At 49.4% G+C, this 27310-nt stretch overlaps 1 protein-coding gene across 4 annotated transcripts in view; it reads right to left on the bottom strand.

Annotated features, from left to right (window-relative positions):
- Positions 1-3492: 3492 nt before the first annotated feature.
- Positions 3493-27310, bottom strand: part of Syne3 (spectrin repeat containing nuclear envelope family member 3) — an 86109-nt gene continuing 62291 nt past the window's right edge. For all 4 annotated transcript variants that reach the window (XM_085697894.2, XM_085697900.2, XM_085697895.2 and 1 more), the window contains 7 exons: positions 23993-24154; positions 23692-23864; positions 23115-23244; positions 20950-21108; positions 17128-17277; positions 16001-16039; positions 3493-10608 (listed from right to left, as the gene is read on the bottom strand). In XM_085697894.2, coding sequence (XP_085554020.2) covers positions 10399-10608; positions 16001-16039; positions 17128-17277; positions 20950-21108; positions 23115-23244; positions 23692-23864; positions 23993-24154 — 1023 coding nt within the window. In that variant the 3' untranslated portion in view covers positions 3493-10398. The remainder of the gene's footprint in view (positions 10609-16000; positions 16040-17127; positions 17278-20949; positions 21109-23114; positions 23245-23691; positions 23865-23992; positions 24155-27310) is intronic.

The raw sequence follows: 27310 nt of genomic DNA, 5'->3' as shown, positions 1-27310 counted from the left end.
CTACCCTTACATGAAGTTTTGCTTCGGGTTTATTTCTCTATACAACCTGCTACCTTGCTGTCATCATGTGACCCACAGTGATGTAGAACAAGAGTTCAAGACATACTGACCCTGCCACAAGTCTTTTCTACCCTCCTCCTCCTCCTCCTCCTCCTCCTTCTTCTTCTTCCTCTTCCTCTTCCTCTTCTTCTTCTTCTTCTTCATTTCTGACATACAATAGAAGCTCATAATCTCTTATTAATTTTTATAGTTCTGGGGTTGAATCTAGGATCTCTACCATATTAGGCAAGCATTCCACCGGAGTCACCCTCCCATCTTACCGCTGCAAGCCTGTGAACCCTCTGGAAGGGCTCTTGATAGGTGAACAAAAGCGTTCACCCTGAGCACACCAGCCCTCCTCTACCTCCAGTCTCCCCCATACTCGCTCATGAACAAAGGCATGGCAGGAAGGGTGGTGGCGGTCAATGACATTATTTAGTACATAGGCTTCAGGACATGAAACTCAGATGGAAATTAGTAAAGCATGGAAATGCATGCGTTGTCAAGGAAACCGGTTAGTGAGCTGCCACTTCTGTAGGAAGGAGGGGCATTAGGGAGGATAGTCCTGTTGCTGGTTTTGTTTGAAAGAGGTCATGTGGAGACAGGGGGTACATGGATATTGAGCACCCGGAGGTGTGGCCCAGGGAGGTGCTGTGGACTTGCTGGATCATTGCCCTTGAACTCTTCGCAAAGTGCTCCTCTTTGGTTCACAAAGGGTAAAAGTGGGGATACCATATGCTTTACCCTTTGTCTGAAAGTTCTGGATATCTGGGCTTTTTCAACTCAGATTCTCTACAAGGAAGGGGAGAATTGGAGGAGACAGCCTGCTGAGGACCGTCAATCATTGTTAAGAGTGGCAACGGAGACCAGGAGACGTTTCCGTTGGCAACGCCGTGGCTCAGCAACCCCTCCTGACGGCACCATCAGGAGGGGCCAGCATGGATCCGGGGAGGGTATGGGGTAGAAGGGTTGCTTGTGGAATCTTAGCATCCACTCCTACTCCTGCAATAGTCATGTGAGGCACTTCCCCACCCGTGACAAACCCGTTTCTCCCCAAACCAGTTAGACTGAACTCTGTTGTCTGCAATTGAACTGACTGATTCTAGAATCTTCCCTCTGCTAGTCTCCCCAGGACACTTGGGAGACCTATTGTCACAGGGTTTTAGTGTCAACCTAAACATGATGGAGAATGTTAGCTACAGATGATGAACAGGATACCCTGGTTCAGATCCACCAAGGAGGACTGAGAAGACGATGGGGCCAGTCCTGGACAAACGGTCCCTGTCCTTGTTTACCATGCACCTGTATATTCAAGTCCAATCTCACCCAGTCCTCAAAACTGTGTTTCTCCAAGGGAATAGTCAGCGAGGCTGGGAACTTACCCAGGGCCAATTGCCTTGGAGAGGCAGTTATTCAAACCACATGCTCACTAGGCCACTCCAACCCTGTCAGATTCACCCCTCTGAAGAAAGAAAATGAAGAGCAAAAGAGAGCCCGTAAAGACTCTTTTTAAAACATAAAATCTTAATTTTGGGGTGATTCGAGAAAGCCTGGAAAAGCAGCACAGAGTTCCCACCACCTTCTCCCAGCCTCCACTGACCCCTTACATACCACGAGCATTTGTCAAAATCCAAAGGACATTAACGCCGGCATAGCCGTGTTAAGGGAACTCCAGACAGCATTTCATTGGCTTCCTTCTAATGGACCCTCGCTGTTCCAGGATGCAATCCAGAACACACACTGCACTTAGACTTTTTTTTAAAAAAATTATTCTTTCTTGTCACCTCCTTCCAAGAGAAAAGGGGCTTCAATTACTTGCACATGCTCAAGGCCGAGAAACACACGCACGAGCAACGTGAGCCGGGCTGTGGCTCAAAACGGTTCGAGCAATTTCCCTTTACACTCTTCGGTGGACGAGCCCTCTCAGGGAACCTGGCAGCTGAAGGCCACAGGACAGGCCAAAGCAGAGCCAGACACCAACTGCAATGGCTTCCAACCACGGTAGTTCCCAGCAAATCGGATTTCTGCTGGGGACGCGTAGCCGAGGGAAGCAGTGTAAAGAAGGTCTCGGGGGGCAGGGACCGATGACAGAGAGGCCCTGCTGAAGGATAATGCTCTTACCCAGGGGTGCACAAGAAGAGGGTGAGCCTTCCCTCTGCAACCTGTCACTGCTGCGATTGGAAGCTGTGGATGAAATCAGAGGGAACTGTTTCACACCTGACTTAGAAAAAAAGTCACACTCATAAAACAGAATGAATCACCCAGCCAGGCACACGAGCACTCCAGGCAGATTGGGAAAGCATGTGTGTGATTAACGGTACATTTACAGTGAGTGGAGTCCCTGAGAGGCGCTAGACGGAAAGGGGAGGGACTGGGTCCAGATTTCTTACCGAAAGTGTGTTTTCACACCGAGGTTCTTAACTCCTGGATATATGGATGCTTCTACAGGGAAGTTACTTAGCAGAACACCATAACCAAACCTACATACAAACCCAGGGTGGAGGACCCCGTGGGGCAAAGTTCTTACGCATGCTCCATTATCATTGTTGCTGATGATGATTGTTAGGAGGGATGTGCCTCTGGGGGCCATAATGCCCACCAGAATCCCTTAGAGTGGTATTTATGGTATTTAAGACTTTAAACCACATGGGCTGGGTGGACTCCCTTCCTTCAGGAGTAAATTCTTTGTCACAGCTGTGATCTCCTTGCCCAGCTAGGAAGTCCTCAGGAGTTAACCAATGGTGAGCCCCGGGTCAGTGGCTGACTTCTCAGACTTCTCTATGAGCAGAGTTGCAATTTTTGTCTGGGAAACACACAGGCCATGTGAGGTGGACTGCATCTCAGAATGATTTAGAGCATTTGCCGGACAGCATACCACACACATACATGTACATGTACAAGTACATACATGTGCGCTCTCTCTCTCTCTCTTTCTCTCTCTCTCTCTCTCTCTTTCTCTCTCTCTCTCTCTCTCTCTCTCTCACACACACACACACACACACACACACACACACACACCATGTCCCCATGTGGTTCCTACTGCAAGAGCCACATCATCCCATCCATCCTGTTTCTTGCCTGAAGTTTGCAAAGCACTGTGGGTGGAGAAGGCTGATCTTCAAACCCAAGAACTGAAAGAGCTACTGGGCTCTGGTCTGTAGGTGGAAATTGGTCTGAGGCAGGCAAAGAAAGTCAAGGGGCCAGAGGTCTGCAGCCCCCAACAATATAGAATAATAGAAATGGGTTAATTTAAGTTGTAAGAGCTAGTTAATAAAAAGCCTGAACTGATAGGCCAAATGGTTTGTAATTAATATTAAACCTCAGCGTGGTTATTCAGGAACTGGTGGGTGGGAGAGAAACCGCCAATCACAATAATCCTGCTGTATCTTCCACCTCATGCCTTCCCCAGATAATCCCCGACTTCAGAAGAAGGACTGGCAACCACACAGCATCTCATAGACCAAAATAGAGCTTTTTATTTCCAAACATAGAGCAGATACATTAAAAGAAAAACATAAAGCAACAATGAAAACATGAATTCATCTTTCAGAATACTGCTGCCACCAAAGTGAGCAAGAGGCAGGGACCCTCACGCAGTTTTATAACAGCAGTGAGCAGGGGCCAAGGACTCACATGACTCTTCCCACAGAGCTGAGAAGCACGGAGGCCCTCAGTCAGCTCTGGACTTGATATGAACCGAGATAACACACACACATGCTCCAAGACAATCATTTGGCTCCAATTCTGCTGCCTTCCCACAAAACTGAACTTATCAAAAATTCATGTTTTATAATCACAGACCTGTGACATGAGGAGATGGTCCCTCCATACTGTTTACACAAGGAAACAATGAATTTGATTGCTCTGGACACCAAAATACACTGATGCAACACACATACACATGAACATGCACACACACGTGCGCACACACAGACACACACGCACACAGACATGCACACACCTTCCCTGTCCACCTCTTTATTCCAGGAGCTCCAAGAACTTGCTCAAACCCTGTATCTTTGCTCTTCTAGAAGAATTTGGCTCCATGAATAGTGATCTCTCAAAGCAATTTCTGTCCTGTATTTGCCCCTGATAGCAGTGGCCTGAGTCTATGTCCAGCCCTGCCCCTGGTACTCTAACCTGGTGCTCCCAGCTCCCATTGGCAATGGGAGTCAAAGAGCTGGCTGGCAGAGTTGATACAGGAGAGGAACTCTGCAACCCCTGCACAGAAATGGTACCTTCCAACAAGCTAACCAGATAGATACGGGAGTAACAGTGGCCTGTGGTCCATAAGGGAAAGAAAAACAACGCAAGACGAAGGCAAGCTCCACACAGTGGCAGAAAAATACCCAACTTGTGACCAGTCACCTCTGGGTTCAAATCCTAAACGTCTCACTTACCCACTGGCTGGCTGCTTTTAGATAGGTTGCTAGCCCTGTCTGTGCTCTGGGCTCAATACCTAAACATAAGTTCATGACTCCATAGCCCAGGCTCTTAGGAGTTGGGCTGCATTGAAGGCCCTACCTTGTGAGTCTCTTTTGCTCTCTTCCCTTAGAACTAGAAGAGGGGCTACTGGCTCTGTCCCTCATCTGCACAGTGTCCAGGTGGCCTGACTGTTGAGCTAGCACAACAATACTGAGTGGGGACCCGAGGAATCACATGACCCTTCCCACAGAGCTGAGAGGCGCTGAGACCTTCAGTCAGCTCTGGACTTGAAAGGAAGCCTGGGATCTCTTGGAAAGCCGAACTCCTCTGCCACTGCTATCTCCTGTGTTTAGGGATGACTGGGTACCATGCTGTGAGCACCTATGATGTTACCATGGGAACCAAAGGCAGGCAGGTGCCTGAAGAATGATGAGTCCTGTGGGCTGCCTGTAAGGCTTGTGCCAAGAGACCCTAGGCTTTTGTTCTTTGGTTATTTTTTGAGAACAACCCCACCTCGCCTTGCTCTTACGTCGATAAATAGAAGGCCATCCTCTTGTGCCTTGGGGCTAAGGGGGGAATGTTGGCTGATCTTAAGTCCGCCAGTTGCAACCCTGTGCTGGAGAGGCCCTGGGGTCTGTCTGTTGGGTGATAGTGGGTCTCAGTTAGAAGGAGCACTAGTCTGGTGCTATGGAAAGAGCTGTGGCCCTTTTTCCCTTTCCAGGATTTGCTCTTAGGAGCTCAGTGTAGCCAAGAGTGACTGAAAGCCACTGTGTGCTTCCTGGAAGATGTGGACACAGAGCAGGGTGGCAAATGCAGCCCGGGCTCTGCAGGATGGGGGAGCAGCTGCCTCTCTTCACTCCCAGGTTTACCAGGAAGGATACTCCATGATGGACCGGACGGGCTCAGAGACTCCTGACAACTAGCAGGGGCTGGCAGACAGCACAGAGGCCACACCTCCAAGTTCTACTAGCAGAGCATGAGGCCCGGATGCAGAGCTCAGAAGAACCCGGAATTTTGGTTCCAATAGTAGTCGATACACCTAGGCACCAGCCTGATCCATTCTACCTTTCTTCCTTGCCGAGGAAAACTGACTTATTACTGGAATGTTCTAAGTTAATGTGGGGGATGCGGGAAAGAAGCAGACAAGAATTTGGTCTTCTGAGGGGGCTAGGATCAGGGATGAGGATGACAAGCAGGTACTTTTCCCACAGGACAAATTAGCAGTAACACTCAAAGTAGTTTGAGGATCAGGAAGTCCATTCAGGCTGGAGAGAGAGAAAGGCTCAATGACCAACTACCCATGTCAACCATAGGTATGTTAAGGGAGGGAATGGCCCTCCTCTCTTCCAAGCTGACCTGGACAGACTACAAGACTAGGGTGAGGGGAGCAGAGGAGCCTTCACTATAGGCTGACCTCCACGAGAGGGAAGAGGGGTGTGATCTCTCCTGAGTTGTATCTAAAAACTTAGATGTCCACAGCCATAGACAGCCTTGGGCCTCCTGCCAGGCCTCAGTCTCAGACCCCAAGGATCCCCGTTAGCCTTCTAGAGGCCCAGCCTGTGAGCTTCCTTTCCCTTCTGCTGTGTTCAACCCCTTTCTGCTGTCCCTCAGCTGGCCTCCCTAGTCCATCTCCTCTGCCCTCAAAGTCACAGTCACTTTTAATCTGCAGAGGCCACGAGACACACTCCTACTTATTCCCAGTCCCCCTGTGTTTCCTCCGTGTCCCTCTAGCTCCTGCTAGGCTGAGCAGCACATGTGGGAGGCAGATGAGCAAAGTCAAGGGCCAAAACCCCTAGTCTGGGTTCAACATCTTATACAGAACAGACACTTCCTGGTCCAGGATATCCAGAGGGTAGGGCCTAGATTTTGTTTACCTTAATGCACCAACATGTGTGGTCCCAAGAAGGAACTCCAAGGGCTTAATAAATGGGTTAGGATGAAGAGGGGACAGGGCACTTCCCCTATATGTCTGTCTATCTATCCATACATTCCATCCATCCATCCATCCATCCATCCATTCATCTGTCTATCTATCTATCCATCTATCTATTCATCTATCTATCTATCTACCTACCCACCCGTCTTCCCCCTCTTCTCTCTCTCTCTCTCTCTCTCTCTCTCTCTCTCCCTCCCTCCCTCCCTCCCTCCCTCCTTCCCCTCCTTCCTTCTCTCTCTTCTACTCCCCATTTCCTATCTCCCTTCCTTGCTGTCTCCCTTCTTAAACAGTGGTAAACACACACAACATAAACTTTGGTTCCATGGCAACTTAGTGTGCACCGGTGGCCTCAGCCTCTGTGGTCCCTGACTTCGCTCTCTGTGGTCCCTGACCCTGCTCTCCTCCTTTCCTGCTTCCCATCTGATTACCCCCAGGAAGGTCAGCTTGGCTTTGCTTCTCAAACCCTCTGCTGCTCTTGCTGATCTGGTCAGTCCTGGCTCCACACTAAAGGGAGGAAGAAAGGTGCCCCTTGGTCTCTCAGCTTGAACTGGGCTGGGCACTGTGGGAATCAATGAAATGCCAGCCCTTTGCTGCTGGTTTCCCATGGGAAGACATCACCGGTGTCTCAGGGTTTTTTATTGCTGTCAAGAGACACCATGACCACAAAGAAAACATTTAATTGGGATGGCTGGCCTACCGTTTCAGAGGTTCAGTCTATTATCATCATGACAGGGAGCATGGTGGCATGCAGGCAGACATGGTGCTGGCTACATCTCTACCAGAAGACAGCAGGATGTTGACTGGCTGTCACACGGAGGGAGGCTTGAGCAAAAGAGATCTCAAAGCCCACGCCCACAGGGACACACCCCCTCCAACAAGGCCACGCCTCCTAGCAGTGCCACTCCCTGTGGGGCCATTTTCTCTCAAACCATCACAGCCTGTGTCTAGCAAGCCAACCCTGTGCCCTTCCCACCAGCACCTCCCAGGCTTCCTAGCTCACCTGCTGTCCTGACCACTAACTCCACTTACTCCACCTGCATTATAAACATGCACTCTGCCCCTGCATTCTGCACTCAGAGAACGAATGGGGCAGAAAGAGGAGCACAGGGTAGGGGACCAATGGCATTGATATTACCTGCTTGGATCCTTACACACACATAGTCCCGGCTGACCTAGGATGGTTACATGGGAGCAAGTCTGCAGGACAAAAGAGCAATAACACACCCACCCACATACACACCCACACACCCACATACACACACACACACACGTACAACACACACACACATATATACACACATACACACACCCACACACACATACATACACACCCACATACACATACATACACACATACACACCCACATACATACACACACCCACATATACATACATACACACCCACATACATACACACACCCACATACACATACATACACACACACCCCACACACATACACAAATACACACACCCACATATACATACATACACACGTACAACACACACACACCCCACACATACATACATACACATACCCACATATACATACATACACACATACAACACACACACACACACCCCACACATACATACATACACACATCCACATATACATACATACACACACGTACAATACACCCACATACGTACACACACCCACATACACATACATACACACACGTACAACACACACACATACACACACTCCTAACAAAGACTTTGTCAGCTTTTTAAGCTTCTGCACTTCTCTCCAGCGACACCTTCCAATTTGCTATGGTAATTGGCTAGGAGGCCACGTCACAATAGCAGGTGTCTATATCCATTTTAAGCAAAAGAAGTTGCATCTGAAAAGCACCCAGAAATGGCTAGTATGTCATATTCCAGCTATATCCATATGAAAGTAATAAAAATATCAATCCCTCTGTTAAAAAAGTTATGCAAACGAGCAACCCACAGTATCACTGGCAATAGTTAAAAATACAGACAATGTTCTCAGTCACCCCACCACCCACATATTGCAGCTTCACCCTCCCCAGCATTTGCCACGAGACAGGGCTACATTCATAGTAAACAGCTCTCTTTTCTGTTTTTTCTTTATTTCTCTCAAATTCTGGGGATGGAACCCAGGACCTACACCTGTTGGCCAAGTGTCCCATCTCAGAGCCACTCCCTAGCCCTGTTTTTCTTGGAAAGGAAGATATTGTGAGGTTGTGCTACAACCTGAAGACTGTGGTGACCAACCCACTTATAGCTTTATAGGTTCTTGCTGTGTGGCTATGGGTAAATGACTTCCCTTCTCTGGGCCTCAGGTTTCTCACCTGTGAAATGGGGAAGTAGAAAAGGAAATGTTGATGTCTTTGCCACAGTTCTGACTAAGTGGTGGACCAATGGCCTTAGTGAGCATCTGGACTCGGCTACCTGGGTCTGAGGTCGGGGTTCACCAATCGCTGATTTCCCAGCAAAGTGGCTGGGTCCAGGGGAGGCCTTTTGGCTGAGGTTACAGACCAAGCAACAACCCCTAAGGTGTTGTACTCCTGCTAGCCAATGCCCAGCCTTTCCTAGGTTCTGTGCTAAGATGGAAGCCGCACATGGTGTAGCCTGATGCCAGCTTGGGAGGGACGTGTGTGTGTGTGTGTGTGTTTGTGTGTGTGTGTGTAAGGGTGGTGATCTTTGAGTTGGGTCCCTCTTAGGGCCTCAGTATTTGTGGTATTTAAAGTGCCTCTCCGAGTCTTTAACACTGGCTGTGCCTCTGATGGCTAAGCCTGAGAGTATCCACACCTTACAGACAAATTCCATCTGTTAAAAGGGGACATTAAGAATTTTCTAAAAGAAAAAAAAAAGTGTCAGTTTAGGTCAAACCTGATCCAGTTTTAACCCTCTTAGGAATCATTCCAGCATTCCCTGGTTATGTTTCCAGCCTCGAGCATAGCCTGGAGTCACACCAGATGCCTCCCACGCATGCCTGGAGCCCACTTTGCCTGCTCCTGCCTGGGTCTAGGTGGTGAGCCCTAGGCCCACGGGGGAAGAAGGTAGGACTTGCCCAGCCCTGTAGACCCACCAGTCCGCACAGTTCCTTCTCGGAAGGGAAGAGAGACCCCTTCAGATGACCTGAGTCTTTTCTTCTCTGCCTCATGTGGACCCGTGTTTCCACTCTGCCCTCAGTTCGTACCCTAGCTGGTAGAATGCCCTCCTGGGACTGGCACAGGCCACTGGCAACGTGTTTCACCCTTGTGCATCAGAATAAAATGTCAAGTTCATCTTCCTTTTTCTTTCTCCTGGAGAAAACACACAAACAAAACCCAGCCACTTCCTGAAGACACAGGGTCTCGGTCATGGTGACAGGCATTCCTCGCGGTCTGTGCTATCAGTGGCTGCCGCGTGGGGGTGGGGCGCTAAGCACCATCACTCTGGGGCACATTGTCCTTCCTTCACAGGTCTTCTGCTCCTCTCTCGGTGTCCCTCTGTCCCTCTGTCCCTTGTCCGGTCTCACTGCTCTGACTGTGCCTGTGCCTATGGCTTTAAACTCGTCACATGCACAAGAGCCCTAGGACTCCGGTTCTGTTCAGCTCTGCGCACAGCTTGGAGACCTCTGCACTGACGCTTGGGTTCCTGGGTGACAGGTCGTCATAAAAGTAACGTGTGATGTCTCCTGTCTGCCACGGATGACAGGAGGCTAAGGCACGAGTGTCACAAACCCCCTTAGGGAAACACACTGCTGGGGACTCCCGTAGGCACAAAGAAACATCATATCTGCAGTTATCTACACTGAGCATATACAAACACGCATATAAAAATTCTGTACATTATTCCCTAACCACACATAGTACATATTTAGTATAAATAGACAGAAATGACATCGTAGAAAAAAAAAGCAAGTTTGTTCTGGGAACAGATGCAGCATTTAGACTGAGACTGTTCTGGGTGTCTGGTCTGTCCAGCTTCCCCCCAAAGCCAGACTCAGAGGGACTGCAGAACGTCACCTGTAGATCCCAGAGGACTAGGTGGGCGGGGGGCCGTTGTACCGAAGCATGAGAGCGAAGGAGCGGGCGAAGTTGTTGGCCAGGGCGCAGCTGCGCTCTTCCTCCCCGGCTGGCAGCAGGAAGAGCAGCAGCAGAAGGAGCAGGAGCAGGAGCTGCAGCGGCAGCGCCACCCGGCAGGCTTTCTGTAGGAGAGAGCAGGGATTCCGCCACCGCCTCTGCTGTCGACCCTGTGAACCAACGCAAGATACACCGTGAGCGACTAGGAGGCTCAAGGGGGAGTGGGGCAGGGGACATGCTGGATAAACTGTGTGACCACAGGTGCACAGTCTGCCCACTGGGAAGAGAGCGGCGATGGTTAGTCTTGGCTGTCAATCAAGAGTCATTATGGAAACAAACCTCTGAGTACGTCTATGAGGGAGTTCTAGATTGGGTTGAGGTAGGAAGACCCATCTGAACTGTGGGTGGCACCATCTCATAGGCTGAGATCTGGACTGAAGAAAAAGGAGAAGAAAGAAAGAAAGAAGGAAGGAAGGGAGGGAGGGAGGGAGGGAGGGAGGGAGGGAGGGAGGGAGGGAGGGAGGGAGGGAGGGAAAGAAAAGGAGAAAACATCCAACATCCACCTCTCTTTGCTCCCTGACTGTGGACACAGTGTGACCAGACACCATGACTCCGCACAAGGGAAGTCCCCACTGTTCCCCACTGTACCCTCAAACCCCTCCTTAAGTTGCTTTTGTAATTTCTCACAACAGTGAGAAAATTAAGACATCCAGCCGATGTTGGTTTTGCCAGCCACGAGGATCTCTGCAGTTTCCTTAAACCATTCCAGGATTCAAAAGGAAAAGGCACAACAGAACCATAGATTCGGCCAGGGATGACACAAGCCCTTGGCTGGTGAACCCACAGTCCCAAACTCACAAAGACTTGACTTAGAAAGCAAAACATACTCAGCGGAAACCATACTTCAGGCTTCGAATTTTTAACCCTCAGCTGTGACAGCTAAACTCTACCATGGGAAGCCAACAGATGCCTTCCAAGGTTGGTATCACTGTACCCCACCCACCCCAGGCACCTGCTGGAAGGCAGCCATTATCTTACCTACCAAGAAACAAAGCAACCACCACCAATGCCAGAATGCACTCGACTGAACAGCCTCCACAAAGGAGCTGGGATGTTGTGGCTCCAGTAGGTAGAGTGTGCGTCTAGCATGTATAAAGCCCTGGTTGGATCCCTAGCACTGGGTAAGTGGGTATGATACAGTCCACAGGGACACTGGGTGAGCGAGTATAGTGTCCACTGTAACTCTGGCACTCAGGAGGTAGAGGCAGAATTAGAAATCCAGGTTCATCCTCACAGACAGCGAATTAGAGGCTAGCCTGGGCTATGGGAGACTCTGGGAAGGGAGGAAGAGAAAGAGAGGAGGTGAAGAAGAATGGAACAAAAAAATCTAAGTTCCAGTGAGGGGAAAATGTAAAATAAATTATGAATCTTAAAACCATGGGAATACGGTCAGATAGTGCCACTCCTGAGTGGCACCACACGTGGGCCAGTGCACCAAGAGTACCTTGGCACACTGCGCCTGATCCCTGCAAACTGGGGAGCAGCAGCTCCAGTCAGCTCAGGGCTCCAGTGCAAAGTCTGTTTTCCGGGAGGGCGACACACGTCCCAGGCCACAGCGGGGCTTGAGGTGACTCACAGCCTGGCTGCCACTCAAGCGGCAGCTACGATTTGTGTATCTGTGTGCTGCAGGCAAGCATTCACCAGCACCGAGCTGGCTAACACACTGGCAGTACAAGTTTAATAAATCTTAATTATTCTGTTTACGCAAACAAACAGGCTGAAGCTGCCGACGTAGCTGGAGCCTTAGATGACTCGAGGCCTGGGGGGAGTAAGGGAAGTGTGGAGAATCAACCGCACATAAATCATGAGCTCCATAGTGGGTGTCTTTCTTCCCTGTGGGCTGAAAATAATACACAGAAGGGTTTGAAGTTGGTGCGACTTCAACTTTTGCAGAAGGCACTTCTGTTCTACCTGGCTAGCCTCTGTGTGTGTGTGTGTGTGTGTCATGTGTATGCGCATGTATGTGTGTATGTGTGCACAAGTACACGTGTGCATATGTGCATATGTGCATGCTCATGTGAGTTTATGCACATGTGTGTGCATCTGTGTGTGCACACATGTGTGGAGTCCTATTATATCTGCACATATCTAACCAGCTAAAAACACATGACAACTGTGAATTTGGGTTTTGAGTGCCCCACAGAGACTTGTGAGTTACAGAACGGTTCTCCATGCTAGAGTATTTGGAGAAATGGAATCCTTAAGAGGTGGGGCGACAGATGACTCAGCTGTTAAGAACACTGCTCTTGCAAAGGACCTAGGTTCGATTCCTAGTACCCACAGGGCAGTTTACAATTGTCTAACTCCAGTTCCAGGGGCTCTAATGCTCTCTTCTGGCCTCTAAAGGCTCTGCATGCATGTGCTGCACAGACACACATGCAGGTGAAACACTCAAGCACATGAAATAAGTAATAATGATGAAGGAGGTGGGACCCATTGGAGGACCCTTAGGTCATTAGGGAGTGTGTTCTTGAAAAGGATCGTGGAACAGACCGGGGTCTTCCCTACCTCTTCTTTGACTTCCTGGCCATGAGGTGGGTGGTTTTGTTCCACCTCATGTTCCCACCACAATGTATTACTTCACTAAAGGCCCAAAGCAACAGGGACAACTGACCATGGATGGGAAACTCTATAAAACCCGTGGGCCAAATAACCTTTCCCTCTTTATAAGTGGATTTTCTCAAGCATTTTCTAATAGCAACCGAAAACTGACTAACACAAGATCTCTGTGTCGCTGCTCTTTCCAGAAGGAGGAGGAGGAGGAAGAAGAAACAGTGTCCACAGGCCTCTGAGGCTGAGGCCCTCACATACACGACAAACAGAGCCTTCTATGTGCCAGTCGCTAGGAAGGAAACTTCCTGCCTTTAGTTCAGTGGACTCAACTCCTTCATTGGAAGATCGTGGCCGAGTAATGTCACATACACCATGACTGAGCCTGGATTTGAATCCAAAGCATACAACACCGGTTCTCAAAGTGTGGTCCCTGAGCTAGAAGTGTGAGCAACACCTGGGACTGTGTCAGAAACACAGATCCACAAACTATCCGGACCAGTGGATCAGGAGCTCAGGGCTGGGCGCAGCCGTCTGGGTTCATAGGCCGTCCGAATTGTCTCTGAATATCAAGCCGCCACGCATGGCTTCCTTCTTTATAGGAAGCTAAGGTTTACTGGCTTAAAAGGAAACCAGAACTGAAGTCAGCCTTTTATAGGCCTACCTCTGAAACATAGCACGGATAAACACGTAAAACCTCCTAGTTAGTATATCCAACAGTACAATGGCTGACATCTCCTAGCTGTAGCTAAACAGGGCTATTTGGTGACGACTGCGGTTATGAGCTCTCATGGTTGCTCGAGAGCCTTCTGATGCAGAGATGGCCAAGCCCCAGCTCTACACAGATGTTCCTGCTGCTCTGCAACCAAGCAGGTGCACACACTCCAGGATGGTACACTACCACTCTTTGGCTGGCTGATGGGTTTTCAGCACATTAAACAGGCACAGAGTCATCACTGACTCGGCACTGACGAAGTAAATGAACAACGAGAAGAAGTCAGAGGAGACGATGACCGTGCCAGGGATCTGGATGCAGCCACCACTTAGAATCTGTCTGACAGAGGTGTGCAATCCATGGCCCACAAGTCACGTGCACCCCAGGGTAGCTAGGGACGTGGTCCAAAACTCTTTGTAACTTTGTAGAAGATGTTAAGTGGAAAGGTCGGCCATCTCTGACCAACTCTAGCCTAGGCTGCATGGATGGAGACTCCCAACCATGGAGGGACTTAACATGAAGAAACAACAGGCAGATTAATAAACATCGGGACTTCCATCTTCCACCAGGGGCCACCAGGCCAGGCAGTCCGGGCCACTGCCCTTTCCAAACATCCCTTCCTAGTCCCAGAGGTTCATGTCATTCTGAACTAGGGGGAATCCTGGGCGGGATTTGTCTGCCTTGGTGTATTCTGGTTCACACAGTCTTCAAAATTAATTCACAGAGTAAATTAAGACAATATTGACACTTCCACTTCACACATGGAAAAGGGAACCAACCCTGAGGCAAGGTGATTTGTCCAAGGCCATAAAGGTGGTTGGCCAAGGGCCCCGGGTGTAGCTTTGGTTCACAATAAGCCCTACTTGATCCATGAGTCACCCATTCTCCTGAAGTTGCCAGAGGCCAGGAATGGATCCAGGGAGCCCACACCTGGGGTTTAGACTCTGAGGAATGAGATCTGAAGTGACTCCAGGTTCTGTGAGCCAGAGTATGCTGGGGGCTCATGTCACTACAGTCGATGTTAGACAAGAAATCAGGGGCAGCACTGGGAACAGCAAGGGACAGGAATTGGGGGAAAGGCCCCAGGGATGCTCCCCAGGTACCCTGTGAAAAGTTAAAACATAGCTGTCGAGACCTGAGGGCTGATGCCATCAGCCGACACATGCCTGGTGGACACGCCAGCTCCCCATGCCATTTTCCCCTCAGGCTTGCTTAGAGCTGAGCTAAGCATGCTCCTTGGTGTCAGTGTCAGGGTAAAATGAGATGCCCTAGCCACAAGTGTCCTGACTTGAATTGGAAATATCCCCACAGGCTCACGGTTTTGACTGCTTGGTCCCTAGTGGTGGGTCCTAACAAGGGGAGGTTATGAAATCTTTGGGAGTTAGGGCCTAGCTGGCTGAGGGTCATACCAGGTCGGGGTCTTCAATTTCTCCCTCTTCTCCTCTCCCTTTCCCTCTCTCCCCCTCCCCATCTTCCCCGCCCCCTCCCTCAACCTCTCGCTTTTCCTCTCCCTCCCTGGGTGGTCAGGAAGTGGAGAGCCATCCTCTCCCACAGGCTCCCGATACAAAGACATACTGCCCAAGCACAGAGTCCTAACGACTGTGGCTGCACGTTTCAAAACTCTGAGACAAAGCAAATCCCTTCTCAAAGTTTTTTGGTCAAAACACAAGAAATGGAACTGAGGCCCCCTAGAAACCAGTCCTGGCGCACAGAGTTGGGCGGTGGGTGTGCCACCTAGAGGCAAGAACTGGTACTGTTCTCACTTGAGCTGTGACTAACAGGAAAAATCACGGGCCTGCTAGAGGACTCCACCACTCCTTTCTAATGTGTCCCCTAGGACCAAAGACGCCACACAATCCAATTTCCCCCGAATATTCCAGGCTCCTGGGTCAGTCCTGGTTTACACCTGCTGGTACAGTAATCAAAGCAGTATCTAGCCGATAATCCAGTATCCAGTGTGTTCTGGGTCTGGATGACAAATCTAAGGTCCCTCCTCCATTTTGTGTGTGTGTGTGTGTGTGTGTGTGTGTGTGAAGGCTATTCTACACACTCTTTTCAATCCTTTCCTGAGGCTGGGGCTTCTTGAGAACACATACCTCAGGGCCCAACCCATTACAACCCAAACTTGGTTCTCTACCCGTGCCCTTCAGATATCATGGAACATTCTAGAAAGTGCAGACACACTGCCCCAGAATCACAGGTCTTTTAGTCTTGTGGAGCAGACGGCAGACACGTACCTTTTGGAATGCAATCGGCTCCTCTGGAGAACTCTGCGTCTGTTATTTTAGGGAATGGAAAGAAATGGGTAAAAAAAAATCAGCAAGGCGCGTAAAACTTCAACCCCAGCAGAACCCGTAGGAGAATATCCATTTTGTCAGGGGAGTGTTTCGTTAAAATTTCTGGTCATCTGGACAACCTGCGCCAGCAGGGGATTCCGTTTAATGAGCTTTTTAACACACTTCAGGTCCAGGTGGCACTGTCTGAATGGCCTTGGCCAGGGCTGGGGATGTGGCCTAGCTGGCTTGGGCTGGGCTGACACCTAGTGGCCAAACTGGCAGTTGTGAGACTGGAAAAGCCTAGAGTGTCCAAGGCTATGGCTTCAGGGCTCTGAGGCCCGAAAGGGAGCCTTAAAGTGGGCATTTTGCCTATTCCTTCCTGGGCCTAGGAAGCTTAACTTCTTTGTCTCACTGACATCATCAGTCCAGGGTGAAGGATACCCCTTCTCCTGTATGGGCGTGACAGGAGAGACCATAGTATTTAACAAAGGCTATCATTACCCATGGTTTGCGTAGGAGACAGGAAGTCCAGGAGAAAAAAAAAATGCTAGGCCAAGGTCAGAGGAAGAGAGGACTAACTCTCAGGACTGCTGACATCTAACCCATGCATCCCAGCATCCACCCCATGGATCCCAGCATCCACCCCATGCACCCCCGGCATCCAGCCCACGCATCCCTACAGCGGCACCACATCCCAGAGATTTAACAGAATGTTGCCTCTGCCAGGGAAGATCTGAGACCCGAGTTTCTAGCATTAGGGTCAGGGGTAGGACTCAGTTATCCCCTCTGGAGAATGGGGTGCAGACGTTCCAGCTGAGGGTGGCTCTAGGACCAAACGGGAAATGCACATAAAGCTGTGACATGGTGGGAGCAAGAAATCCGGACACTTCACAGAACTCCGGTGTCGCCGGGAGGTAAGATGGACAAATAATGACCTAAGTCGAGCACCTAAGACCCGGGTGTGCCCCTCTCTTCCTCTGAGCAGTCACATCGGCCTGCTGTATGGACGCACCAGGATGAACTAAAGAGATCCAGCTCTGTCTCTCCCAGGCTTCCCGGGACCCCCAACCTTTACCCGCAGCACCTACCAGCAGGTGGCCAGAGTCCTTGAGCTTGGATTTGTACAGCATCCATCGATAGCGCAGATCTTCCAGCTCGTTGGAGGGGTCCCTTGCTGGCCCGCGATGGAGCAGGTTCTCAAACAGATGCTGGCCTTCTGGGATTCGAGCCTCTAGTTCCTGAGAGAAAAGGTAGCGTCATGCCATGACTGCTCTGTGGCCCAAGAGCCCCACCTGACGTCAAGGATTGCCAAGCAAGTGCTACCTGAGGCATGCTGGGAGATGTGGACAGGACCAGTAAAATGAGACTTTCATTCATGCAAGTTTTTAAAAACTGCTTTTAGGGTTGGAGAGCAGGCTCGATGGTTAAGAGTTAGTAGCTGCTCTTGAAGAGGACCTGGGTTCAATCCTTAGCACCCAAATGTTGACTCGTAACTACTTTTAGCTTTAGTCCCGAGAGATCTGATGCCTTCTTCTTTCATCCAAGGGTACCAGACACACAGGGGAGGCACAGACATACATGCAAGCAAAACACTCACACACATCAAATATTCTTTTTAAAAATTGGCCTTAGGAGTATTTATTTTGTGCGTATGCATGTTTTCCCTGCACGTATGTCTGTGTATCAAGAATGTGCCTGGGGCCTGCAGAGATCTGAAGAGGGCGTCAGAGCCCCTGGGACTGGAGTTATGAGTGCCTGTGGGCCACCATGTGCATGCTAGGAACTGAACCCAGCCGTCTGTGAGAGCAGTAAGTTCTCTTAACCTCTGAGCCACCTTTCCAGCCTTCATCTATGCATCCGGAATGTGCGAGAAGACCCCACAGTGTTTACCTTTAACACTGACATTCCAGGACCACAAGAGGTTTGCCACAGTGGGTCACCATCACAAAGTGATCACCGTGAACATGCCGTGGACCTGCCACCTGCTGGCATTGCTGAGACCGGCAGCACTGATGGAGGGGTGGATAGACGTTCTCTATCTAAGCAGACTGCAGCTCTCCTCTGGAGTCCTGAGAGGAGGAGTGGGATGGAGGCGTGGTCTACAGGCTGGAGCCTAGGCTTCAGCCCCAGCTTGGACCCTGGCTAAGCTGCTCAGAACTCACCATGCTGCAGGCTGCATGAGAGGTCAGCTTTGATATGATTGGAGTGATGAAGGGCGGGCAACAGATCTGAGCGGGAGGTGGGTGGCAAGACGTGCTGCGATATGCAGCCCCATGAACTATGCATTGAGAACACGTTGTAGCGTTTAAAGCCATCCATGGGCTAACAACTAGGAGAGGCTAGTCAGGACAAAACTCAGCCAAGCGGGTGGAAGTGCAGCTCAGGGCAGAGCACGTGGCTCGTATGTCTGAGGCCCTGGGTTTGATCCCCGGCACTGTAAATAAAGACCGCAGAAGCTCTGGGGAGGGAAGAGAACCCAGAGAAGCAAGGCCTCTGTTCAGACCTTCTTTTGCTCTTAGGATTTTTACCAACCTAGAGGGAATAATATCAGCTTTGAAAACAATCTATGTTTCCACAGCTTCCCAAGGGTAAGGTGGTGAAAGTCAAAGCCTGGGCTCTGCAGGGGAAGGGACTAAGTGATTCCCTTTGTAGACGGGATGCTGCAGGCTTATGCTCAGAGTAAAGGGAATCATAAGTGAACCTGAACCTTGAGGACGCGTACAGCCTTAGCTCCAGATCACCTTAGTGGGCCAGGGAACTACAAGCCTTGAACTTGGACTCAGTAGCCCCAGAATCATAAGGCCCCTGCTTCTGGGAAATATCAAACAAAGCTCCCTCTGGAGGAAGAGATTATCCTAAGTCCCAAATTAGTCTTATGTCTATTTTGTTCAGGACAAAAAATAACCACACAATAATGCATGGCACCAAGAATGAGAAGCAGAAATATGTGACAGAAATACTCCTAAACACCTGGAGATATCAGGACTATTAGACAGTGTAATTATGGTGGGTTACAGGTCAACGAATTAAAAGGCAAGCTTAAACATTTCATCAAGAATGTGATGAAAGCCAGAGAATGTAACCAACCAGATCAAAGGGACCCAAATACAAGCTCTAAAACTGATCACTATGACAACCAACGTTAAGATCTTCATAGACATATACAACAGCAAATGAGACACAGCCAGAAAGACAATTAGTCAAGTGGAAGCCGAGTTAGAAAAAAATATTCAGAATTCAACACTCTTGAGTCAAGGGTGAAAAATACACAAAAGAAACAAAGAGACAGAAATATATAGTGGGAAGAAAAAAATGTAGATTCCATTGACATATGGAAAAAAGTCATCAAGGCAAAAGTGATATTTTAAGAGCTCTTGCCAGATTATTTTTTTCATAAAGACTCCACACCACAAATGCAGTTCAAATGATTGCCAATGAAGCAGGATACATAGGAAAAAAATTTGGACCCTAAAATATCACTGATATTTCACATAAATAAAGGAGAGGAGACGTAGAGTGGGCTTGATTAGGGAGTCTTGGACAATGGCTTAGGTTTGAACTTCATACTAAAATGTTTTCTTGGTGGGGGAGGTTAAGGTCAGATTAGTGGTTCTGTTGGATCATGACTGCCCACAGAAGGAGCCATGACTTTGGTGACAGTCCACCAGAAAAGAGAGCAGGGAGGAAGCTGCTACCATAAACAGGTGATCAGTGAAAGTATCCAGGAAGTGGATTCCAGAAGGGTCTGGTGACTGCCATGGTTTGAATGATCATCCCTTCCCAAACCCAAGCTGACAGTATTGGGAGATGGGATCTTTGAGAGATGACCTGGGCCGAGGGTGGGGTTAATGACCCTTAGGGGCAGGACTACTGCTACCATGAAACGGCCTTTTTCACATCCTTTGCCTCTTTGTGACTCCTCCATCTTTTGGCCATATGCTGACTCAACAAGGAGCCCTTGCTAGGTTCTGGCACTTGGACTTTCTAGCCTTTGGAGTGATGAAATTCTCATTTGTTATAATGTCTGGAGTATTTCGTGATAGCAGTAGACAGACACCAAGACTAGCAGGATGGCAACAAGACGGCTAGCAGGACGGCAGGAAGGGGAGAGCTGTGGTAGACTGAATACAAGAGTGGAATTCCCTTCCCCTGTCCACCATACTTTGACTTTACATCAAGGGGTGGAGTCCCTTTTCTCTTCCCTTGATCCTGAGATGGCCTGTTGGCTTTCTTTGTAGAGCATAACACAGAAGAATCCGCGTGACCCTAGCACACAAGTTCCTAATCTGGGCATCCAAGGGCCTTTCCCGTTCCCACTGCAGCCACATGGAGCAGTCTGGGCTGTCCCATATGAGAATGAGACCTGCATGGTCCATGTCTTGTTTGTCTCCACCAACTTCCAGACCCCCACCAGGGTCACCTAGCTGTTCCACATCTGACAAAAGATAAAGTTGCCCAACAGATGTGTCCTGGGCCCCAGAACTGGCAGAGACCAAGCTGAGCTCAAATCACCAAGTGTCAAAATCACAAGTTAAACAAGAGCTGTTGTTTTAAGCAACTTGCTGTTGTGATGGTTTATGATACAGTGACAACTAACCAATACCAGAGTTAGGCAATCAGTGGTGATATTTTTCAAATAGAGAAATATAAAGTGGGATGGATGGGTACATGCATATATGGATGATTGATGGATGGATGGATGCATGCGTGCATGGATGCATGGATAGATAAATGGATGCATGGATGGACAGATACAATGAAAAAAATAGTTCTAAAATATTTGAACCAAAAAAATATAAAACGATTACTTAGACTCAGGTTGGCTTACAAATAGCTATTAAGTATGACCTCCTTCATTTGAGGAACTTCTGGTGGCATGGACCCTATTTGGATCATTCCTTGGAACAGACCTGCAGCTTCATCTCTCTGGTCCTCAATTCCTTGGCTGTGGCTGTTCTCATTGTGACGATTCCAGCGAGCTTGGAGTTTTCAACCTGCAGCCACTGTTCAAAGTCCCTCAGGAGCTGGGAATAATCTTCATGGAGGTCATGTTCTTCCGGTAGGTTTGCCTGCAGGCAAGCATGTGATTAGATGTGAGAAAGGCCTGCTGGCCACGGTTCCTGGGGAAAGCAGAAGGATGAAGATGAGGACAGGGGACTTGGATGGCATGGCAGAGGCTCAGAGGGATGCTGAAGGGTTCTCTATTAATCCATATTTAGAAGGCAAGAGCATCTTTCACCATCACCTCTCTGGAGCTCCAGAAGCTATCATCATCCTTGACCAGGACGCCTATCCAGTGGTCATCATCCTTGACCAGGACACCTACCCAGTGGTCATCATCCTTGACCAGGACACCTATCCAGTGGTCATCATCCTTGACCAGGACGCCTATCCAGTGGTCATCATCCTTGACCAGGACGCCTACCCAGTGGTCATCATCCTTGACCAGGACACCTACCCAGTGGTCATCATCCTTGACCAGGACGCCTATCCAGTGGTCATCATCCTTGACCAGGACGCCTACCCAGTGCTCATCATCCTTGACCAGGACGCCTACCCAGTGGTCATCATCCTTGACCAGGACGCCTACCCAGTGGTCATCATCCTTGACCAGGATGCCTACCCAGTGGTCATCAACCTTAACCAGGACGCCTACCCATCCTGAAAGTGGTCATCTTTCCTCCATTCTTGTGGACACGTGGGCAGAGTGAAATGAAAGCCAGTCCAGTCAAGTCCTTTCCCTATCCCTTGGTGGTGTCTCACTCTTCTCTGATGTGGCCAGAGCACCCCGGGCGCTCTACAGGCTCCTGACAGTTAAGCTGCCTCCCTCCTTCTCCCCTCCTCCCCCCTCGTGCAGCCTGCAGCTGCATCTCAGCACCTTGAACTCACCCTCCCTCTGGGTCTCTGTATACATTACCCCCTCTCCTGAGAACATGCCTGCTGGGGTTTGAATGATAATGGTCCCTAGAACCTCATATATTTGAATGCTTGGCTCCCAGTTGGTAGACTATTTGGGAAGAATTGGTAGTATGCCCTTGTTGGAGAAAGTGTATCACTGGAGGGGGGGGTGGCTTTGAGGTTTCAAAAGAACCAGGTCATCCCCTGTTAGCTCTTGTCCTATGGATGAAGATGTGAGCTCTCAGCTATTGCTCCAGCATCATGACTCCTTGCTCCTTGCTGTGGCCATGCTCCCTGCCATGATGGTCCTGAACTCTAACCCTCTGAAACTGTAAACAGTAAATGTTTGCCTTTTTTAAGTTACTTTGATCATAGCATTTTGTCATGGTAATGGAAAAGTAATTAAGACAATGCCTCTCCCTCCCTTTCCCGCTCAGTTTTGAGGGTTCAGCTGGGATTTCAACATTCCTAGAAGGGTTTCTTCACCCCAGAACTGGGTATAGCATCTAGCCTAGCTGCCAGCATATGCCACACCTTTGAAAAGCCTGCTTAAGGGCTGGAGAGATGACTCAGAGGTTAAGAGCATTGCCTGCTCTTCCAGAGGTCCTGAGTTCAATTCCCAGCAACCACATGGTGACTCACAACCATCTGTAATAAGATCTGGTGCCCTCTTCTGGCCTACAGGCATACATGCAGGCAGAATACTGTATACATAATAAATAAATAAATCTTTAAAAAAAATAAAAAAGCCTGCTTAAGTGCCTGGACCCTGTTCCTTTGTTTCTCAAGTTGTGGTCCATATCTCAACAGCACAGACCATACACTGGAGTTTGTTAGCCATGCAGAATCAGGCTACCGGATCAAGACCTGAGTCTCCAATCTGTCTGGGGTCAGCAGGAGGTTTTTAACTCCAGTCCTCTCCCAACACTGGCTACTGCGGGGGATCAGATAAGCGAAGGTCAGTCTGGTCCAGGTGTGTTCCTGACCTTCTGGAGTGATCCAGTAGGACCTCTGAAATCTTAGACCCCCAAGACCCTCAGTTCTCTAGAAACTGATTACTCTGAGGTCACATCAGGGGCAAGTAACAAAAAAAGTAGATACATCCTGTGAACTGAGCTGTGCTGGAGTCCCCTACCTCCTCCACTGACATCTCCCAAAGCCTGTGAGACAGACTCACCCCACGCCGCTGCCTGGGAATGGGGTCCTGGGGGTTGATAAGAAAGCCAGCCTTTGGAATATTGTTGGTGAAGATTGGTTTCTTTCCCGTGTCCACCTCTGTTCTCTGCAGCTCCTGGTTTCTGATGAGACTGGAAAGGCAAACACACTTACTCAAAGTGGCTGTGTGATGATAACCTATCAGGTCCCAGAGGAAGCAATAGTATCTGGGGCACCAAGGAAACTCTGAGGATTCACTACTACTCTTCAGAACTTAGCAGCCACCTTTGGGGACAGTCAGAAGATTTCCAGACATGTTCATGCCATTTCTTATTTTAAATCCATCTTACCATACAAGCGAGGTACATATACCTATGGATGCAGATAAAGAAGTCAGCTCAGGCAAGAACAGGCTGGAGGCTAACTCCCTAGTGAGGGATGCTCTCCAATCCTCAGAACCCTACCAGAACCGCTAACTGGACAAAAGGCATGGATATCCCCAGGTTCCTGGCACACATTCCCCAGTCATATGCACTCGGGACCCTAGGTGGTGGGGAGGCATTGTATGAGAAAAAGTGGGGAGCAAGAAAAACCCTTACCTCAGCAGATTCTCCTCCAATAGCCGCAGGGCCTGCCAGGACTCCATCAGCTTCCTCAGATCCTCCTGGACCATGGCCGCCCCCTCTGGAGAGGACTTCTTCATCACAAGCTGGCCCAGTGCTTGGAGCAGGGACAGCTGGACCTCTCTCTCTGGAATTTCAGCCAGCAGCCTCTGTGGGACACATGGATCGACCCACATGCATGTGAGGTACTAGTTTGGGGGAGTCTCTGCACCTCAGTATGAAGGGCATCCAGAAGGTTTTAGGGGATTGCCGGCAAAAGGATGAACCAGCACCTTACCTCAAGTCCAGCCTCTTGGGACTCAGCATCCCATGGACGCACGCCCCCCTGGTGTGACTCCAGTGTCTGTGTGACCATGGTGATCCACTGCTGCAGCTCTGACAGTCGGTGGCTGAAGGTGCAGTGCTCCCGGACGCTCTGCTGGCACCTGTCCACGAGGTCCTGTGGTACAGCCAGGAGGGCCAGGAAGTCTGAATGCTGCTTGAGGCAGACTGCAAATGATACCCCAATTCTCCTAGATACCTAGATCTGACAATATGCCCCCCACAAAGAACAAGGGCCATTCCAGAAGATGGGGTAGACAGAATGTAAGGGCCAGAGTTGGGAAGGCTGCTTTGGCACGATACAGCGGGTACATTCACGAGCTCACAGTAGCTGTAGCTACAAAACCGAGCCAGTTAGCATTTCAGCTTGGATAAGAAAGGGGCTCACGAGGAGGAGTCATATGATGACTACAAGGATATAGCCTCTTGTAGGTAGTGGATGGCTCCACATCTAGCCCCATCTGGGCAGTACCAACTACTCAGTGGAAAGGGCAAGAAGGTGGGGTGGGGACATGCTGGGGTGGTTCAGGAGGAGTAGGGGGCAGTGGTGGGGATATGATGAAGATTCATTGTATGCGTGTAGGAGATTGCCAGAGAGTAACTTAAAACAGCCTTTAAAAAGAATGGGCAGCCTGCGAGCCCCTGCAGCACTGTGGAGGAATCTGCAAACATTGTGTGCAGAGGCGGAGCAAACAGCTCTGAGGTGAGGGCTGCCTTCCAGGGTAAGCGATGGACAGAACAAAGGGGTGGGGCATAAGACAGGCTGGTGTCACCCTAGGTTTTGTCCGGGGGTGCTTACATAGATCTGTTTGTTCTTTAAGATTTGTGGAGCCATGCCAACATGCTTTCTTTTCTGTATATGATTATGATTCTATATAAAGGTTTTCAAGGCTACCTTGCTTTTCTTTTCTCTTTTCTTTCTTTTTTTTTTTTTTTTTTTTTTTTTTTTGGCTCCATTCCTGGATCCTGTTTCCTGGGGCCTGCCAGTTTCTCAGAAGCCTGAATCATGAGCCTTTCTCTTCCTTGTCTCCAAGAAAGCTGGGCACTGTCCTCAAAAGGATAGCCATTCTCCATTCTTCTGGTCCCCTTGTGTGGGACTCTGTGAACCCCCGTTTTTCAGTCCACCATGAACCATTCAGACTCCAGCCTGCTGCCACTGTTCACAGAGTATGGCCTCATGCCTCTGCGCTGGGCTTCTAAAGACCCTATCTCCCTGTATCTCAAAAAAAAAAAAATCACTGGCAAAGATAAGGATGCCAGGCCCCTGCCCAGAGGCTATAAGTCCAATGTGGGGGCTCAGTATTCCACATATTGAACCTGCCTTCAACAACCCATCAAAGATGGCCTCAAACATTTTCTAGGCCCTGTTCCTCTGCATCCACAGTGCCAGGACCTGGGTACCAATACTAGCTAACCATCCCCAGTAGCATCCTGCCATAGGGACCTGCGGCCTCTGACACAGAAGCATGCTCCCTGTGGATGTGATTGTCAATCTTGCTTGTCAGCTTGACCCAAACTAGAATCAGCATGGAAACAGTCTTTGAAGGATTGTCTAGGAACAATTAACTGAGGCGAGACAAATCATAAAGATGAGCTGCACCACTCCATGGGCCAGGGCCCAGGACTACATAGGGGGAAAAAAAAGGAATAGTTGGATCTCTGTGAGTTCAAGGCTAGCTTGGTCTACACAAGGTCCATCTTTCTCTACTTCCTGACTGAAGACACAGTGAGAGTGATTGCTTCAAGCTCCCGCCACCACGGATCCCTGAACCATGATGGACTCCACCCTGGAACTGTGAGCCGAAACAAACCTTGTTAACGTCATCTTGGTTAGGTGATTTTGTCACAGTGAGGGTAGGACACGAAGGTCGCCTGACTGGGGGGTAAAGAGGAGCTTACACTCACTCGACTTAACAAGCACTGAATGTCTGGATAAGGGGGTCAGTTCCTCTTTACAGAGCATGATGGGGACGTCACCCTCTTGCGACCTCGAATGACAGCAGCCAATGTGTCCTCTAATGATTGGCCTAGCTCATCATTTGGATATAGCTTTTGGAGTTGATATTTGCAGTTTCTAGGGACTTCTAGAAGGTGGGAACAGTGCCCTATTTGTCTTTCTATGCCCTTCCTTACCCCTGAGACGACAGAAGCTACTGAGCAGAAGTAGCAAATTCATCCAGACCCAGGGTCACTTAGGCCAACAGGGCTCCCTCGGTCCTCAGTGTATGGTAATCATCATGTTCCCATGTAAGGAGCTCCTACTCTGTGGAGGGAGGAAGACATCCCTGCCCCATGTACCACAAAATTCTCTCATGCCCGTCCATCTCCACAGGGACTAAAAGCCTATTTGCCATGACCTGGGATAGGGTTCTATGTTAGTCTGGATGTAATTGGCCCCAATAAGCTCACAGGAAGTGGCACTATTAGGAGGCATGGCTTTGTTAGAGTGGGTATAGTTGAGGGAAGTATGTCACTGTGGAGACAGGCTTTGAGGTCTCAGATGCTCAAGCTACACTCAGTGTAGATCTAGTTCATTTCCTGCGGCCTGAAGAACACTCAGCTCCTTTTCCAGCACCGTGTCTGCCTGCACCCTGCCACGTCCCACCATGATAATGGACTAAATCTTTGAACTGTAGCCAAGCTCAATTAAATGTTTTTCTTTCTAAGAGTTGTTGTAGTCAGCTCCAGAGAATTGGGAGTGGGGGGGGGCAGGGAAAGGGTGGAAGCTGAGAAGGGGGGAGGCAAGGGAGGGGGAAAATATATAGCTCAATAAAAACAATAAGAAAGAGTTGCTGCGGTCATGTGTCTCTTCACAGAAGTAAGAACCCTAATCAAGACAGGTTCTAACGCCACACACAGGTGCAAGGGAGTCTTTGAAGTTCTAAAGAGGCCACTGGCTTGTCTGAGAACACACCCATCTTATATACAAAACTGTGCTTTCATTTGGTCAAGTTTTATCTCACTCCTCAGAGGCAAGGCTGCCTGACGTGGTATTAGTGGTTGTGGCATGAAAGGAATATTTCCTGACCTCTCCTTATGGCCAGAGCTTAGCTATCTGTAGCCACTTACGCGCGACTTGATTACAATGTTTCTTTAAGAATTTCTTTCCATGTTAGACATTTCTAAATGGTCTGTGAGAGTGCTGTGTCCACCTGTTATCATCAGATGGCAGAGAAGGTGTTTACTATGGAAACGGGGCGTACAGGGCCAGGTGGGCTGGAAGAAGTTAGCCTAGCACTGAGATTTCTCGGGATGTGGCCAGGGATCAGCTTGA

Source organism: Myodes glareolus, chromosome 11 (genome assembly GCF_982192425.1).
Source record: "Myodes glareolus chromosome 11, mMyoGla1.1, whole genome shotgun sequence".
NCBI lineage: Eukaryota > Metazoa > Chordata > Mammalia > Rodentia > Cricetidae > Myodes > Myodes glareolus.
The sequence above is the reverse complement of the archived record's forward strand: the minus strand, read 5'-3'. Positions and strand labels throughout refer to the sequence as shown.